At 43.2% G+C, this 680-nt stretch overlaps 1 protein-coding gene across 1 annotated transcript in view; it reads left to right on the top strand.

The window, feature by feature from the left end:
• Nucleotides 1–680, top strand: part of LOC111673648 (CD276 antigen-like) — a gene marked incomplete at its 3' end in the record, with an annotated part of 21,103 nt that overhangs the window by 12,071 nt on the left and 8,352 nt on the right. Inside the window, exon 5 of the mRNA XM_023431481.2 lies at nucleotides 5–274. Within this exon, the coding sequence (XP_023287249.2) occupies nucleotides 5–274 (270 nt within the window). The remainder of the gene's footprint in view (nucleotides 1–4; nucleotides 275–680) is intronic.

Genomic DNA, 680 nt, shown 5'->3' with positions numbered 1-680 from the left:
GAAGCAACGATCCCCTGCACTGCCTCAAACACCTCCCTCACAGGCTTCAGTCTCACCTGGAGATTCAACCACAGTCAGATCATCCTGAACCAGACCAGAGCTGACGTCCCCTCCTCAGTCTCAGAGGGGTGGAGGCAGCAGGTGAAGGGTGAGTCAGAGTCAGGCAGCCTCATGCTGCAGAACTTATCTCCACATCATGAGGGAACATTCAACTGTGAACTGAGTGATGCTGAGGAGACACTGACGACCAACACCTTTCTGAGGATGGAGGAGAGTCAAGGAGAGACTTTAGGTGAGGAACTGTTATTATCTGTGTGACCTGCAACAATCTAAACACAAAACTCCATCATGATCATCGAGGGACAGTTCAAGTAACTGACTCTTTTTCTATTTCACGGAATTCAATCAATGTTCCAGGTATCATACTCGGGCTGATTGGAGGCATTTTGGTCATAGTAATCGTAGCAGTTGTTCTGGTACTGCACTGTAGAAGAAGACAAGGTAATATAATATCCTGTTTACTTTTTTAATGTTTAATTTTTAAGTCATTTCTTGTTTGTCGTTTGTATTGATGATGTTGTTCTTTGGACTCAAAACATCTCAGGTCAACAAGGAAACAACAACGCAGTGGGAGAGTAAGTAAATCTTTTATATAACAAATGCACTGTTGTATGAACTAA

The sequence above is a fragment of the Seriola lalandi genome, unplaced genomic scaffold, assembly GCF_002814215.2.
Source record: "Seriola lalandi dorsalis isolate HSWRI2012SDOR001 ecotype SW California unplaced genomic scaffold, Sedor1 jcf7180002054923, whole genome shotgun sequence".
NCBI classification, from domain to species: Eukaryota; Metazoa; Chordata; class Actinopteri; order Carangiformes; family Carangidae; genus Seriola; species Seriola lalandi.
This window is presented reverse-complemented; position numbering and strand designations above follow the sequence as displayed.